Here is a 16,684-nt window from a genome sequence, read left to right on the forward strand (position 1 = left end):
CACCCAGCCCCACCCCTCCGATTTTTGTATTCACGACGGACGGACGGACACAATAATCCCCTGTGGGCTGGTGGAACCACCCTCAACCAGTATATATACAAGGACTGTTTTCTTTGAATTTATCTTACTTGATACAGCAATCGTGCTGTGACGGTTCCACCTGAAGACGGAAGCTTGTGTTGCCTCCGAAGCGTCGTGATTTTTATTTTATTTTTATTTTACTTCTATTAATTTTATTTTTTTACCTACGTGACTTTACCGAAAAAAACCTAAGATTATAGTATTATGATAATATTATAATGTTATAATATATTATTATGTTTATTTGTCGTGTTGCTGCACACGTGCGCCCCCTATTGACGAGCCCCGCACTCAGGCACGCAGGCCGAGACGACGCACACGCGTGGCTTACCTCTCGCCGCGGCCGAGATGACACCCATTGAGAAGGACAAGGAGAACGGGAAGGAAAACGACCGTGAAAAGGACAAAGAGAAGGAGCAGCGAGGCGCCAAGAGGCCCATCGTGCCCGCCACCATCCCCGAGTCCGTGCCGGAGGTGAGCGCTGCCATCCGCTACGCACGGTGCCGGCTCAGCCTGGTCACCCTGCCGCGAGCGATGCGTCTCCCTCGGTAGGGAATCTAGGCGAGCGGCGTGGGGTTCGCGTGGCCTAGCAACTCATTTTTTTTTGGCCCGGTTAATTTGTAATGTAAAATCGTGATGCGACTGTAAATGTAGTTTAGATACGGGCGTCAATGCTGAATCCTTAAGAGTGCCTTAGTCTGCCTCTATGAGCCGCATGCACAGGTATTAACATGGAAACAGAATCTCAGTGATGCATTATTCAGCCTCATCCGGTGTTGAACCGAACGCACAAATATCCAAAGGGTGCCTCAGTGTGTATCTATCAGCCTTGTTCATTAACATTCAAACCCCGACAATCCCTCGGACAGCACCCTGATGAGTCTTAGGTGTGCTATCGTCTGGCTCTATGAGCCTCGTGCCTGATTAACACTGCAACGTACGAATGAATTATCGAGGTTTGCCCCATTGATCGATCCACACGAAACCATTCATACGGCTTGATCTTACTCTGCGTGGACAAATCCATTCGCACATTATCCTAACACGCACAAGGGTAAGGGTTCGTCTGGTACTTTGAACGTATCGCTTTGACATGTTGACGCTCAATGGTGAATAAAATCCCATAAGTCTAGATAATCGGAATTCACATAAATATCTTCTACTCTTTGGTTCTTTGGGTAAAGTCACGTAGAAAGAAAACAAGTTAAATAATAGAATACGACGTTTAGATTGCAACGCAAGCAATCGTCATCGGGTAGAACTAAATTTCAGAGAGAGACAAAACACAGACACACAGACAGACACAAGCAGAGATAACTCTTTTCTCTCTACGTCACTTTACCGAAAGAATCAAAGAAGTAATTCCTGCAGGCACGAAAGTTTAAAAAAGTCTCCCCTATCACCGACCGAAGAGAACGTTGATTCCACATTCCTTTGGTAGGCAAAGTGCATCGCACAAACACTTTCATCTTTTGTGCCGCTACAGAGTATAAACGTGCAAGTGATGTTACGGTGATTGTGTGTGCGTGGCGTGGTAATGCTGGCCACCCATCCCCTTCATCGTGTGGTGCCACAGTGCCGGCCTTCGTAGCTTTGCTGCTCATTGACAACACTCGCCCCAACTTTAGGCTACACGGGGGTATCTTTGCCTTTTTAAAATCCTTTATATTAAGTTCGCTTGCTTGCTTGCTTACGACCGTGCAAATCTTTCGGTCGTAATTTTAACACACTTCCCGTGATCCAATCGAGCTGTCATTTTCCAAAATTTTACACTGTTTAGGGAATTTTTTAAAAATATTTAATTACCAATTGCTTAATGCTGGCAGACAATCATCTGACCCATAGGTGGCAGCCATCTCAAGCCAGAGGACGAGAGGACTCTAGCCGCCACGCATATAAAGGATTTAGAGTGAAAAACTTTGTTTTTACGGGTTAATTTTTTCTCCTTGTTCTCCACCAGCAAATCCGCACCAACTTCATCGTGGTCATGCACCCCGGCTCCACCACCTTGCGACTGGGTCGAGCGTCCAGCATGCTGCCCATCAGCCTGCCCCACTGCATCGCACGGAGGCACAAATCCGCCGGGCAGCCCTGCTACGAAGACCCTTGGTTGCTCAGGGATGGCCTGGATGTGAGACACGTTTTTGAGTCGGTGCTATTGCACGACCTGCAGTGTGGCGGCTACGCGGGGTTTTCGCGGTTGCATTGTAGCTGTAGCTAGCCCCTCGGGGTGTATTTTTTTTTCATTCAGGGTGATGTCTGACGTTTCGCTGCACTTGCTTGGGAGCTTTTGTCAGGAACTGAATTCAGTTCTGTTCAGTTCCTACCGAAGCTCCCAGCACATGGAGCGCTAACGTCGGACATCGTGCTGAACGCATGTATGTATGTTGAACTTCTTTTGCACCGTTCGTAGCCAACCGTGCTTATCGGAGGTGCGGGAAACGACACAAATGGTACAACCCAGAATCCCATCCGAGAGTTTAATGCAATGTTAAACAACTCCAGTCCGTGCGGCCACCCTCTTGCATACCTGTCAACCCCTTATCATTGCCTACCTTATTCAGACCAATTCAGACCTTATTGGTTACCCCGTGTAACTTTCAACGTTCATTCTACAAAGTCATATCACAAGGGAGAAACACAGACAAAAGTACGACTGATATTTTTTTGCCAAATTGAAACAGCTCTACGCCGTATCGACCTGAAAACTAAATTTCCCTGTACAAGAATATGGGTAAACCGTATGGGTTGACAGGTATGCTCATGGTGCACCATTCTCTGATTACAAACCAGCAGATGCAGTGCACAGTGGCTTAATATTCCAAGGCATGTAAAATGTTGGTAATCTCGGAAAGGCAGCAGTCGCGGATTGTGATGTCTGATATTGAGAATCTCTGCTTTAATTTTCACAATTCGGTGTTCCAATTTGATTCTTATTAAAGCCTGTTTTTACATCTGCTTTGCATTGTATATGCCATATATTCATTCTTGTGCTTTTTATTCGTGACAAATAATTTATATAAATAGTAAAGTAGTAAATGATTAACTCTTCAAAGCATTATTGGATGCATGTGTTGTGGTTGATGAATCTTTTCATGCCTGTTCATGAAGTAACCTTTTGCATTGTTTTGAAGTCAGTTACTGGCATTGTGGGCAGCAGAGGGTACTGGGCATCTGTGAAAAGAGATTCACAGCTCATAACTTCTGGCAAATCGCCCAGTGAAGCTGGTTGTAATCACCATCGAAACGGTGTACTCAAATTGTAAATGTGGGTTTACTCTCTAACACACCGGTGTGCTGAAGTAGTCACTAATTGTCATGTTTTGGCTCCGTGACAAACCAAACTAATTGGTTGGGTCGGGTAGTGGTGGATTATAAACGCATTTATATTTACGCCATCTAACCCAAAAAAAAACTTTATTATGCATGAACCTGTTAAAATAGGTGAATGAGTGAATAATGCGAGCTTTGTACGTAATAATGTTTTGTTTTGATGGTGAGCTGTATAAGAGCCATGAGTAAAGATGCGTCGTGCAATATTTCACAGAGACAAGAGAGTAAAGAGCAGAGGCAACATGGACTTAAGATGGTGGAGCAGGCAATCTGGTCTCGCAAGATGTCCAACGGGGCTCGCCGAATCCCCACCCAACCGGACCAGGTGCAGTGCGAGAGCGTTGCCCTCTGCCACTAACCCGATGGTGACACACAGCTGTACCCCCCCCCACTGCTTTATACTCAACCTAATTCAGAGGACCACAGTGTAAACGGGCTTTGTGTTATACAACGCAATACAATTTTAATTTATATAACACCTTAGTGCAACTGCTTTTCAAGTTTTTCTGCACACGTTGTGCATATTGTTCTAAATATTAACTACTAACTTGTAATTTACCGGGTAAGGCCCACTGAACTTATTTAGCTCTTTTTTTAAAAGCGACCTGGCCACAAATGATAGCTCAACAAAGTGGCGTATCGTGTGTATTATATCAGTCAAATACTCTCAACGCACGTTGATTCTAAATGTCGAGGTGAAAAACCGGAGGACCCGCCGGAAAATCTACGCGACCACGGGGAGAACATGCAAACGTCAAATATACAGGCGTCGGGTCGGGATCGAACCTACGACCTGTAGTATACCAGGTGAAGTAGTTAACATTTTGCCACCCCTATTTAGAGAGAGGGCTATCCGTTTCAGCTGTGAGGGGAAGACTTCTACTGTATCAGCAGAACATGATGGTGATGCAGAGTTTGTGATTCAGTGGTGAAGAGAGAGCGTAATAACATAGTTTACAGTCTATCTTGGAAACTGTGGCAAATGGCAATTCTTGGGTGCAAACTCTCTCCATGATGTCCGATCTTCAACTTCGTTCCATTGTTACAGGCCCCTTTCCTTCACGACATTAAGAAATTAGTTTTACTGCATCTTGGCCTCTTTCCCCATTCACGTTGTTTGCCTTTCCTGTATCGTTCTAATCAGGCTTTTCTCCTGAATCTGCTTTAGAACATCTTAATTTATGAGAATAAGTTTTCCCATTTTTTCTGGTAACAAAACAGATGTTGAGATGTTTAAACACCGAACTGAAACCTTTTACAAGGAATCAAAACTTATTCTCATATTTTGGTACTGGAAAAGGAGGTCCCATGATCTTAATTGATCTTTCTCTCCATCCAACTGATGTTCTCCATTCTACGCCATACCCACATTTCAAGACTTCCTATTAATCGTTTTTCTCACTTCATGTTTTTTTCCCCCGCATAGAGTGTCGCGCTCCATCCGAATGCAATTTTAGAATACTTTGTGCAAAGGGAATTTAACATCAACATAAAACCATGACTACGGAATGCTGCCGTGCAATGGTTAAACTTTGAATCTGTATACATCTCACAGCTGGCTGCCTACAACGGCAGAGCAAAGCCAGTAGCCCTGGAATCCAGCTCTTCAACAAGATGGACGAACATATCCCACAAACCAGAGTTGCTCATTGGGGACGAGGTAAGTGACTTCGCTCATTGTGACACCAGGAATGTGTAAAACTGGACACGATTATTGAATACAGGTAGTCCTCTACTTACGATTGAGATGCGTTACGACGACCCCATCGTAAGTCAAAAATATCGTAAGTCGAAGATGGCCTAGCCTACCCAGGAGTCTTAAAAAATGGTAATAATTGAGCAAAACAGAGCAATTTACTGTACCGTACAGTATAAACTATATTAATTACAATACTGTATTGCACAGTAAAATGTAAAGTAAAAAAACCAAGGTCAATTATTAGCCTATCTATATGAACTGCAATTTAATATAAAGTTTTTTCAGGAAACAATCTTATCTGGTATAAATTTTTAACATACATTGAACGTTTGCCTGCCGCGCGAAATTAAAAATATTTTCCAATTTTGTAGTATCGCTATCGCCATCGTAAGATCTAAATATCATAAGTCGGACCATCGTAACACGGGGACTATCTGTACACTGTTAGTACACTGCTTTGTGTCTCAATAAGAATCTTGACGATGACTATCACTGGCAAGTGATAATTAATTGATCCGCTAAATGTTGTCAAACAACTGTGATGACTGACACAGCATGGGGAGGCATTCATCCAAGAGTTGATTCACTTTTCGATTTAAAGCTTTCGTGACTGCAGGGATTCATCTTCTTGGTTCTTTCGGTAAAGTCACGTAGAAGGAAAATAATAAAATAATAAAAATAAAACATAATAAAATAATTCTCACGACGTTTCGGCCACAACGCAAGCAGCCATCTTCAGGTGGAGAACAGGTCTGTCGAGAAGGCAGAGTCTCTGCCTTTTCGCTCCTCTGCCTTCTCGACAGACCTGTTCTCCACCTGAAGACGGCTGGCTGCTTGCGTTGTGGCCGAAACGTCGTGAGAATTATTTTATTATGTTTTATTTTTATTATTTTCCTTCTACGTGACTTTACGAAAAGAACCAAGAAGAGTTGATTCACTTGTTTTGTTCAAGCAGGTGAGAACACGAGAGACCAGGTTAGTGTCATTTTTAAGGGTGGCCTGGTTCACCAAAATGACAGAAATGAATAAAACATGAAACAAAATTCAGAGCAGAACAACTGTATTATAAGACTAAGAAGAAATACAGCAGTGTATTAATCAATATGTTTGCATGTTGAACTTCTGTTGCACCGTACGTACCCAACCGTGCTAATCGGAGGTATAAAATACAGTTTCCTGTCACGTAAATTAAATCGGCTCAAATTGCTTTCTGACAGGTGATGTGAATAAATAAAAATGCAATGGCAGATGCTTAACGGGTTGGAAGCAAGATATTGAAACGGTACGTCAATCCTGTCTGCCATGCCAGGCACTGCATGTGAACAAGGCCGAAGGCTACGATTTGCACTGGCCCATGCGGCGTGGGCGGCTGAACGTACACGGTGGACCTGGAGGGTCTCTGTCGGCCGTGCTGGCCGATCTGGAGGCCATCTGGATGCAGGCCATCCACCGGTACCTCGACATCTCTTCAAGTGATGTCAAGGTACGCTCCTTACACCCTGCATCATGCCCCACTTTGTTGATGCATTTCTCCACATTTTGCGTTTTGAAGGATGCTGCCATGGTGTAATGCTTTTATCTCCTGGTGTAGTAGTTAAACAATTGGCAAGTTCCCTTAAATTCCTCCCCGCCACCTCTGTCCACCCAGCAGTGTAAATGGGGGACACCACAGGTAATCGGCCTGTTGCGTGCAGTGGGGTAAAGTTTGGGTATTCTCAGGTCTTCCAAGATGTCTGACCAGCCTGGCAGAGTAGGCCAAATACCCATAAGTGGAGCTCTCGCGAGTTCTTGAGTTGAGGTCCTTCTACCAAAAGTGGCATGAAAAAGCATTTGTAAAAACCATACATCTTACCCATATTTTAAAACAGTTTTCTGGATCCAATGCAAGACCCGTGTCTTTCTGCTGTCTCAGTATTACAGGTGCATCCTGCTTATTCCTGACATCTACAACCGACAGCATGTAAAGGAATTGATGAACATGCTGCTGACAGGAATGGGCTTTGCAGGTAAAATTGTATTTATTGAAAGTTACGACTTTGCACATTGCAAAATCCACCTATTCACATGCCGACAAGCAAATCGCCTTCAATGCCCCAAATCTGGTCAGATTTCGGAAGTTTGAGGAGGATTGAGCATGATTCTTACTTGGATGGGAAATTAGAAATACTGGCTGTTGTAGGCTTGGATTTTTAAATCTATCTGTACGGAGCTTTTAGTGCATCCCTTGTATGTGTGGGCTTTCTCAGGATACTCTGGTATCATCCCATATGCACAAAACTCGTGAAAGGAATTGGCTAATATCCCAATATTGCAGGGTCCTCCTTGTTATTTGCTTTGTTTACAAAAAAGTAGATCCACGTGGAGTGACATTTCCTAATCTGGCAATTAAATACTGAGATTAAATTTCGATTTAAAGCTTTCGTGACTGCAGGGATTAATCTTCTTGGTTCTTTCGGTAAAGTCACGTAGAACAGAAATAATAAGATAATACAAATTTAACATAATAAAATAATTCTCATGACGTTTCGGCCACAACGCAAGCAGCCGTCCTCAGGTGAAGAATGAAACACCATCACCTGAGGACGGCTGCTTGCGTTGTGGCCGAAACGTCGTGAGAATTATTTTATTATGTTTTATTTTTATTATTTTATTATTTCCCTTCTACGTGACTTTACTGAGATTAAACCAATTTTTTTGAGATATGGCCTCAGCTAGTTGAGAAAAGTGTTTGCGTACATTAGCCTGATGTATGGCTGGAGAACCCGTGGCCTACAGACCACATCTGAACCGCAAATTCATATCGTACGACCCTCGGCCACATGTGGCTTTACTACCTCTAAATGACCCGTCAACAATATTCTGTCCATCAGATGCACTGGTTGGATACTAGGGGGAAATATTTTCCACCCAGCAACAACGCTGTTTCTAATTGTAGCGTACTTGGCCACTTCTGTCGCAAGGAACGATGGCGAAATCACGACAAGCGGTCTTACTTCGCGGGTGACGCGCACGTTCCTTTTGTTGTTCAGTGATAACCGCTGCACCGAATATTATGCTCTTGTGGAACAATCATCTTGTGAGAGCAAAGGCAGGCGTGGGCATCACATGGTTGTTATTGGATAACATTGAGATGTGTTAGCCATACAGTGGTACCTTGGTATACGTCGTTAATTCGTTCCAGAAGGGTAGGACTTATACCGAAAATGACGTCTACCAAACGAATTTTTCCCATAAGAAATAAAGGGAAAGGAAATAATCCGTTCCAGAGTATAAGAAATTATATTTTATATGGCATATTATACATTAATGGGGTTGTATAAAATAATTTAGACACCACTTATTACTAAAATGCATAAATAAATTTAAATAAATGCATAAATAAATAAATAGAAGATTATTTTTTACATCACTTTACCTTGGAGTTGATAGCCTACGAGGATGGTGAGGAAGGGGAGGAGTCGTGAACGGGGTCTACGTGGGTACGCGGTGACTCATGCCGACCCATACAAGTTCTAGAAAGCGCGTCGTATCCCGAGCAAGACGTCGTATCCCAAGACATTTTTTCTCGTCAAAACACGACGTATACCAAATTCGACGTATTCCAAAGCGGTCGTATACCGAGGTATGACTGTATTTGACTCTCAGTAAGGAAAAGGTTCCCGGCCTCTGCTCTCCAGCTACGCAACCTGGGCAATAACTAAGGATGTAGAGGAGATGATCAATGTCATGGAAGCGTATCAAACGGTGCCTAGGCGCAGCATAGCATTGTGCATAGAAGTTAATACCGTTGATGAAGTTACGAATAAAATAGTAATCATTCACCTGATCATTCAACGTGAACACGTATTAACTCTCGTGAATCCGTGTGAAGCACAGTTGTATGTAATGGGGTTACTGGTTAATTGCTCACGCACTGGCCAGGTGGCTGAGCGGTTGAGCGTACGGCTCGCAACCGGAATGTTTGCAAGTTCAAACACTGGTTGGGGGTCGACTCAATCCATCATCTCTCTGGCACCGATAAAATGTATATACCACTTTGTGGGGAAGTCAACGCTGGTTATCCTCTGGAGAGACTCGCCCCTGTCATAGTAATATGGAACTTCCAACACTGTAAACAGATTAGGGCTGTAACCAACACTCCAATACAAATTCAGGGCTCTCGAGCAGGAAATCTACACGCCTTCGGCTTGCTAAAATGAGGGAATGAGAGCGAGAGATGAAGACTAAGAAGCCACTTTTAAATCTAGATTGAAAGTCATTTCTTTAGAACTGATTTTTTTTTGTTTAGTTTGTTGTCCTTTCCCCCACACCTCCGATTAGCACGGTTCGCTACGTACAGTGCGAAAGAAGTTCAACACGCATAGACACTGAGAATGTGTAAGGAAAGTGTTCCCCGTCTCGGTGTGTGGACTTGCTGTCTGCATGCAGGTGCCATGGTCCACCAGGAGTCTGTGTGTGCCTCCTTCGGCTGCGGACTGAGCTGTGCGTGCGTGGTCGATATCGGCGATCAGAAGACCAGCATATGCTGTGTGGAGGATGGCATATCTCACCGACACACCAGGTGGCCACGGCGCTCTTTCCCTCACCAGTGTGGGCTTCAACTTCTTGGTTCTTTCGGTAAAGTCACGTAGAATGGAAATAATAAAATAATAAAAATAAAACATTATTAAATAATTCTCACGACGTTTCGGCCACAACGCAAGCAGCCGTCCTCAGGTGAAGAACAGGTCTGTCGAACAGGTCTGTCAAGACAGCCCTGTTCTTCACATGAGGACGGCTGCTTGCGTTGTGGCCGAAACGTCGTGAGAATTATTTTATAATGTTTTATTTTTATTATTTTATTATTTTCATTCTACGTGACTTTACCGAAAGAACCAAGAAGATGAATCCCTGCAGTCACGAAAGTTTAAATAAAAATTCAGTGTGGACTTCATTAAATCAGGAAGCTGTTAACCCTTTCCCGTTCCAATGACGTAGGTGCACAGCGGTGGGTTCGATCCCGACCCTGACGTCTGTATATTTGGAGTTTGCGTGTGTTCTCGCTCCCCGTGGTCGCGTGGATTTTTTTCCGGGTCCTTCGGTTTTCCACTCCACATTTAGAAACATGCTTTTAGAGTATTTGGCGGCTATACATTTCCGCACAAGCCACTTCGTTGAGCTATCATTTGTGGCCAGATCGCTTCTTAAAAGAGCAGTATAGCTCAGTTGCCCTTACTTGGTAAAAATAAAACTATATTTTTTTAGCTTTTAGAAAATTATCATACGAACATTTGAAATGCTGATCTTCAAAGAATGATGCATCGATCATTATTCTGTTGCAAAAAGAAGGCAAAACTGATTAAACAGTTACAGAACTATTGGCATCCTCTCGTGCATATACATAGTTAATTACTTTAAGCAAAATTTCGATTTAAAGCTTTCGTGACTGCAGGGATTCATATTCTTGGTTCTTTTGGTAAAGTCACGTAGAAGGGAAAAACAATAAAATATTTTTTTATTATTTTATTGTTTTTTTCCTTTCTACGTGACTTTACCGAAAGAACCAAGAATATACTTTAAGCATCGTTTATTTTGCATGTGTTCTTAGCTTCTCCAGGCTAACACCGTTGTATACGTGTGTATGTCTGACCAAACGCAGGCTCTTCTTGGAATACGGAGGCTCGGACGTGACGCGTTGCTTTTATTTGCTGATGCAGCGATCGGGATTCCCCTACAGAGAGTGCCAACTCACGAACCGCATGAATGCATTGCTGCTGCAGCAGCTCAAGGAGAACTTCTGTCACCTGGACCAGGTGTGGACACTCAACTGCTGGGGTTCCTGCATATATCGTTGAGTGTCATATCATCATCAAAAGCCATGGTCTATCCACGGCTGGATGAAGGTGTCCCGAAGCCGTCGCTGTCTCTCGTGGTCTTGCGGTGGATCGATTATCTTGCTCCTGCGCACAAGCTGATTTCTGCGTTCCATCTCTCTGGTGGAGGTCCTATGACCCGTGTGACCCGCCTTTGGCTGACACTGCATCATTCGTCTTGACCATTGGCCATAATTCCTTCTTGTCACATGTCCTGCCCAAGGCCACTTCCTTTCTTAAATCAATACAGTGTATATGTATGTTCATTGAATTTCTTCCGCACCGTGCGTAGACAACCGTGCTAATCGGAGGTGCGAGGGAAGGACAACAACAGGAAAGTTTCACGTGAAATGTTTGTGCAATTTTTGTAGGATATCTCAGGTTTTCAAGACCATGAGTTCCAGGTGAAGCAGCCGGACTCCGTGGCCCTGCTTTATCAGTTCAAACTGGGTGACGAGAAGCTCCAGGTGAACTGCCCCACACACGCACGGCCGCCTTGTCAATTCACTGCCGCATGAGGGTCTCTCCGCACTCTGCAGGGTCATGGGGTTATTTGACCGCACTTCACCACGCTGGTCAGCGCGAGTACTCGAGGCTGAGATCCATCGCTCTAGGAGCGTGGAGGGAAAATGACAATGGATTGTGCTGCACTGCCCCCTCTGGTCGCTCACTAATGTAGCGCCGCAGCCTGTAACACCTGTTACGCTTGATGGCCGCCCATCCACCCACTCGCCGCAGACTCATCCAAGCTTAGCTTCCGAGGTCTGCCAAGATCTGGGAACATGCTCGATGATTTGGTCATAGGAAAACTACGCTACATTACACGGGCGTCTCCAATTCTAATGCAGTAATGCAAACTCGTCAAGTGATTATTGGCAGCCTGAACACGAGGTTTCTTGTTGCCTTCGCAATGTGTGTGCGCGCTTGCAGGCACCGATGTCCATGTTCTATCCGGCCGTGTTTGGGATCGTGGGTCAGAGGATGACCTTGACCCAGCAGAGGTCACAGGGTGACCCAGAGGACCCATATGATGAACACTACCTCTTGGCCACCCAAAGCAAGCAGGAGCAGGTGTGTGTATTCTGTGCACTCAAATGTACATTTCAGTATGGGCTGTGCTTGGCCCTGCCATCGTAATGTCGAGTCTCCACCAATGGTTCAGGGATGTAAACTGGGACTGCAAACTACCACGTGATTAAGCGGTAAACCACTTAAGCTTTGAATTCATATTTTTCGTTTGTTAAAAAAAGTACTAATCAATCTTATACATTTAATTTGTCCATCTGAGAGTCGGGCTATTTCTGCTCTTGAGTATGTTTTGTTGCACAGAGGAATGAAGTGGGGGAGGGGGGGTGGCTGGGGGAGGGGCTGGGGGGGAACTAAGCCACATGACCTTTCCTCCAGTCTATGATGTTTTAGGTCAAGGATTTGCATTTATAGGGCACTTTAATGCCTCTGCAACACAAAGTGCCTTTCATCACACCTCATCTCAACCATTCCATTTCCCTGGTGCAATCAATACAAAGGGGACCCCCAGTGACAGCTGTGTCGAGTATGTGTTATTGAGTTTTGGTTGTGTTGGATTTTACTTAAATAATGTTTTAGTTTAATATAGCATTTTACAATCGCCAAGGAAAATAGACAAGCTGGAAGGCGGTCAGGCAGTGAGGCGTCTCCAACAGTTGACCAACCTCTGCAGTCCTCTATATATTAAGATGTTTTCAGCCAATAGTTTCGTGTTTATACACGTGGGAGGAAACCCGTGCGCGCGCGAGGGGGCGACACCATCCCACACAGAAGGGACAGATGATGTCGGTCTACACTTTGCAGTCAAGCCATCTGCTGGTGAACTAGAGAATAGCACCTAGACGCCTACGGCAGAGGTCGCAAACGGGTTTTGATTCCTTCCCCGTACCCGTACCCGGCCGCACCAGGGTCGCAAATGGGTACCCGTACCCGTACCCGGCCGGGTACGGCTACCCGTTCCCTACCCGTACCCGTACCCTACCCGAAATGAGTGACAAACGGTTACTCACCAGTGACTCACGGCCTACCCGTACCCGTACCCGGCCGCACCAGGATCGCAAACGGCTACCCGTACCCGGCCGGGTACGGGTAGCCGGATATCAGGTAGGGTACGGTATCGGGTACCCGGTTGCGACCTCTGGCCTACGGGGAGGAGTGTTTTCGCAAACACTCGTGCGATCCACCACCTTTGCAGTGCAACAGCTTACCCCGGATGTTAGGTCGGTGTTTTCTAATTGAACCGTTCACAACGAAACCCCTCGCGGCTCAATTACTTTTTTTGCTGCGGTTGTTAAAGGCCGCCAAAGCGGTGGCGGAGAGGAAAGCGCTGGCCAAGCACAGTGCCGCCGATTCGGAAGGAGCGGGGGCACCTGCGGAGGCGTCGGAAGGTGCCGGGCGCGCGCCCGATGGTGATCAAGGGCCGTCAAGGGGTGCGGTAGAGACGCACCACTTGAACCAGCCGGGCGCCCCCTCTCTGCTCTCCCGCAAGCTCAAGCTGGCCTCGCCGCACTTCGAGGGAAAAGCCCTGGGCCTGGACAAGGCTGTGCTGCACAGCATTGACTGCTGTTGTAAGTAGAAGCCTTTCTTCTCACGTTCCATCACCTCAGCTCGAGAGCGGCGATGGGGCCCCAATGAATGAATGAAGTCTTCCTCCCCCACCGGCTTCCGACCGTGTGTGGCCCATTCCTAGCTTTACTGCTTGGGTCGCACTCGCATCATTTTCTGTTCAGCGTCATTCCTTGTCGCACCGTCATATCCGTCACGTTATTTTGCCAGCTGGGGGCTTGTGAAATTTAAAAGTTGAGGACTCGTTATTTAATCTGTGCCGACATTTAACGATGTAGTGTAATGCGGATGATGCGTTTGGGCTCTTAAAGGCCAACGTAGGTTTTATCCACCGAACGATAAGAACGCCTCTGCTGGCTGGAGTGTTGCATTTCTTTTGTACAACTGTATAAAAGGGTACCGTGTATAATTTTACAAAACTAGCTTATGTGACCTTTAAGCAGTTGTTTCCAAGCTCCACATTGGCATTCCGGTTCTTGTTGAAGCTGAGGACACCACACATTCACAAAAGCTACAAAACCCTTCGGACAATTCCTATGTATTTTGATTTAAAGCTTTCGTGACTACAGGGATTCATATTCTTGGTTCTTTCGGTAAAGTCACGTAGAAGGGAAATAATAAAATAAACCGCCACTTTTTTCAAATTTTATTGCTGTGAATTTCACACCTGATGATGATTGCTGTGGATTTCACACCTGATGATGATTGCTTGTGTTGCAGTCGAAACGTCGTTAGAATTTTATTGTTTTATATTTTTATTATTTTCCTTCTACGTGACTTTACCGAAAGAACCAAGAATATGAATCCCTATGTAATTTACCATGTAGCTTAATGCCATTACCAAGTTTGTTATAGCGATGTGCTTCAGCATTTCAGATACTCAGGTCACTCCTCAAGCCGTCCAATGGCTCACTCACCAACTTCGACAGTAACATGTAAGAGAAGCCATTAAACTTCCTGTGTTCCCGTTAACCTTCCTTAGCCTCGGAGGAAACCAAGAGGAAGATGTACAGCAGTATCCTGGTGGTGGGTGGGGGACTTCTCTTCCCGGGAGCCCAGGAATTCCTCCAGCATCGCATCATCAACAAGATGCCACCCTCTTTCCGCCGCCTTGTGGAAACCGTGGAGGTCATCACGCGACCAAAGGTGCACCAAATGTTCCAGACAAATGTTAGTGGCTGTTGTCCAGTAAACGTTCTTTCGCACACCTCTCCATTCACGTTAATAAAAAAAATATTTTTTTACACAACCCACCAGCTGGGCCGGCCTGTAGCGGTCTTAATTTTTCATATATCGTTTAAAAAAAACTTTCTAAATAATCCAAACGAAAAAAGCTGCAATTGTATTTTTCATTTTGTAAGCCATTCTCTGGCATCCAGGGTGGTGCCTGAGTGGGGTAGTCCACTTGTTTCATGAACGTCATGCCCGATACGGTTGAGAGCGGGCCACTGTCATTGTGGCGGAGAGAAACCAGACTGTTCCTTTAGCAGTCGTCAGCCAGGACGAATCACCAACTGCAATTGGCTTGTGTGAAGGTGGATTGTTACACTGCAGGGCTGTCGAGATGATTCAATGTGAAGGAAATCTTATTAAAAATCTGTGTTGCCTAAAGAGACGTACTCTACAGACGAGGCACATTTATCAAAGGGTTGACAAACACTTGCCGATTCATTTTAAAAGGGTGCCGTCACACGCCACGCTCGTTATAAGCAGTTGGCGTCGCCAGTCGGCCGCATGCAAGGATATGCTGCTCGTAGGCCGTAGGTCCCCCAACGCCGCCAACAAACATTTTAATAATTTCTCCACCGCCGCCAGCTAATAAAGCCGCGCGTATGGTTTCCGTTTCTTTGACAGGACACGGACCCGCGGCTGACCGCGTGGAAGGGCGGCGTGGTGCTGGCCTGCCTCGACACGGCGCAGGAGCTGTGGATTCACCGACGCGAGTGGGAGCGATTCGGAGTTAGAATGCTGCGCGAGCGAGCGCCGTTCGTTTGGTGACTCCCAAGCCCAACGCCGCTGTTGCCCCGAAGCTGCCTGAAGCCGCTGTTGCATTGGAACCGCAGAGGAGACTTGATTACCCAAGTTTACGGATCGGGAACTGTGTTGCACCTTTTCCATTGCCACGTACGCGTGCCGAGCCAGTGCGGGGGGGGGGGGGGGGCCCTCATGGTACGGGGTGGTTTTCCATTGACTGCCATGCCGAGTTGGAACCAAACCGTGATACGCTGGCCTCTGAATCTGGCTCGTGGAGAGGGGTGCGAGGCTAATGACCCTCGTTGCGTGTGACTCCATCATACATGAAGAGGATGAACAAAATTACATCGAGAAATTTGAAACCTTGGGGGGGCTGAAGTGTGTGTGTTTATTATAGGTGCTCGCTAACAGCACTTGCCCCAACAGTCTAAGGCTATACAGCTGATCTTTGCCTTGTTTATCAGCATATCCGTTTGTGTGACTGCGTCATCCACATGCATCTTGATATTCGTGCATTGCATGCCAGGTCAGCGGCACGGCTCTGCTTCTGCAGTGGAAAAACAACCTGTGCCCTCCTGAGCCGTGCCAGCTCGGCAAAGCCCCGGCAAGGTTCGGATGTATGGGTGTGAAAGAGATAGAGGTAAAACCCTGGAATGTTACGCTAAGTTGATTGTTCCGTGCAGTTTTATAGGAGGGGTCATAGGCTTGGAAATGCAATAAACGTGTCATTTGTTTAAAGTATGCTATGTTAAGGATATAAAATGTATATATGAATTAAAGTTGTATGATTAGCTTAAAAAATTTTGATTAAAAGTAAATGTCTACAGTGTACAAGTGTTTCGGTGTAAACATGAAAAGTTGTATATATATTTTTTCGATTTAAAGCTTTCGTGACTGCAGGGATTCATCTTCTTGGTTCTTTCGGTAAAGTCACGTAGAATGGAAATAATAAAATAATAAAAATAAAACATAATAAAATAATTCTCACGACGTTTCGGCCACAACGCAAGCAGCCGTCCTCAGGTGAAGAACTCTGTCTTCTCGACAGACCTATTCTTCACCTGAGGACGGCTACTTGCGTTGTGTCCGAAACGTCGTGAGAATTATTTTATATTTAAATTTTATTATTTCCATTCTACGTGACTTTACTGAA

At 45.3% G+C, this 16,684-nt stretch overlaps 1 protein-coding gene across 1 annotated transcript; it reads left to right on the forward strand.

Moving 5' to 3' along the window:
• The first annotated feature begins 356 nt into the window (after positions 1 to 356).
• Positions 357 to 16,360, forward strand: ACTR8 (actin related protein 8). Its single transcript, XM_078613036.1, has 14 exons — positions 357 to 555; positions 2,042 to 2,212; positions 3,629 to 3,739; positions 4,970 to 5,074; positions 6,423 to 6,596; positions 7,026 to 7,119; positions 9,542 to 9,674; positions 10,752 to 10,905; positions 11,337 to 11,432; positions 11,896 to 12,036; positions 13,289 to 13,559; positions 14,540 to 14,703; positions 15,412 to 16,057; positions 16,121 to 16,360. The coding sequence occupies exons 1-13, from the start codon at positions 430 to 432 to the stop codon at positions 15,553 to 15,555; spliced, it is 1,884 nt and encodes a 627-aa protein (XP_078469162.1). The 5' UTR covers positions 357 to 429; the 3' UTR covers positions 15,556 to 16,057; positions 16,121 to 16,360.
• Positions 16,361 to 16,684: the final 324 nt, after the last annotated feature.

Source organism: Lampetra planeri, chromosome 40, assembly GCF_965212315.1.
Source record: "Lampetra planeri chromosome 40, kcLamPlan1.2.h2, whole genome shotgun sequence".
NCBI lineage: Eukaryota > Metazoa > Chordata > Hyperoartia > Petromyzontiformes > Petromyzontidae > Lampetra > Lampetra planeri.